We start from the raw sequence: 834 nt of genomic DNA on the forward strand, positions 1-834 counted from the left end.
TGCGTCGGGCCCCCGCTGACCCCCGAGTCTCCCCGCAGCCTGCCGCCCGCCGCCGCCATGCCCTTCTCCAACAGCCACAACGCTCTGAAGCTGCGCTTCCCGGCCGAGGACGAGTTCCCCGACCTCAGCGGCCACAACAACCACATGGCCAAGGTGCTGACCCCCGAGCTGTACGCGGAGCTGCGCGCTAAGTGCACGCCGAGCGGCTTCACACTGGACGACGTCATCCAGACCGGCGTGGATAACCCGGGTACGCGCACCTCGGTCCCGGGGCCAGGGTGCCGGCGCCTTATCTGCAAGACAGGCCCGCGGGGCTCGGTCCCAGCGCCCCTCCCCGATCCCCTCTCGGGCCTGGGTTCGGGCGCCCCCCTTCCCCAGCGTAGCCGCAGGGTCCTGAGCCGCTCGGTCAGGCCTGGCAGTGACGTCACTGTCCCCATTCCGCGCCCCCCCCCAGGCCACCCCTATATCATGACCGTGGGCTGCGTGGCAGGCGACGAGGAATCCTACGACGTGTTCAAGGAGCTCTTCGACCCCATCATCGAGGACCGGCACGGAGGCTACAAGCCCGGCGACGAGCACAAGACCGACCTCAATCCTGACAACCTGCAGGTGCGAGGCGGCCCCGGGTGGCGGGGCGGGCTAGGGCGGCGTCCCGCGGCGCTCACCCCTGCTCCGCCCGCAGGGAGGCGACGACCTGGACCCCAACTACGTGCTGAGCTCGCGGGTGCGCACGGGTCGCAGCATCCGCGGCTTCTGCCTCCCCCCGCACTGCAGCCGCGGGGAGCGCCGCGCCATCGAGAAGCTCGCCGTGGAAGGTAGGGGGTCGCGCCTCCG

The 834-nt window shown here is 71.3% G+C and overlaps 1 protein-coding gene across 1 annotated transcript in view; it reads left to right on the forward strand.

The window, feature by feature from the left end:
• Nucleotides 1-36: 36 nt before the first annotated feature.
• Nucleotides 37-834, forward strand: part of LOC144241827 (creatine kinase B-type) — a 2,887-nt gene continuing 2,089 nt past the window's right edge. Inside the window, exons 1-3 of the mRNA XM_077776456.1 lie at nt 37-250; nt 455-609; nt 683-815. Coding sequence (XP_077632582.1) covers nt 58-250; nt 455-609; nt 683-815 — 481 coding nt within the window. The 5' untranslated portion in view covers nt 37-57. The remainder of the gene's footprint in view (nt 251-454; nt 610-682; nt 816-834) is intronic.

Source organism: Crocuta crocuta, unplaced genomic scaffold, assembly GCF_008692635.1.
Source record: "Crocuta crocuta isolate KB4526 unplaced genomic scaffold, BGI_CrCroc_1.0 scaffold8, whole genome shotgun sequence".
Classification (NCBI taxonomy): Eukaryota; Metazoa; Chordata; class Mammalia; order Carnivora; family Hyaenidae; genus Crocuta; species Crocuta crocuta.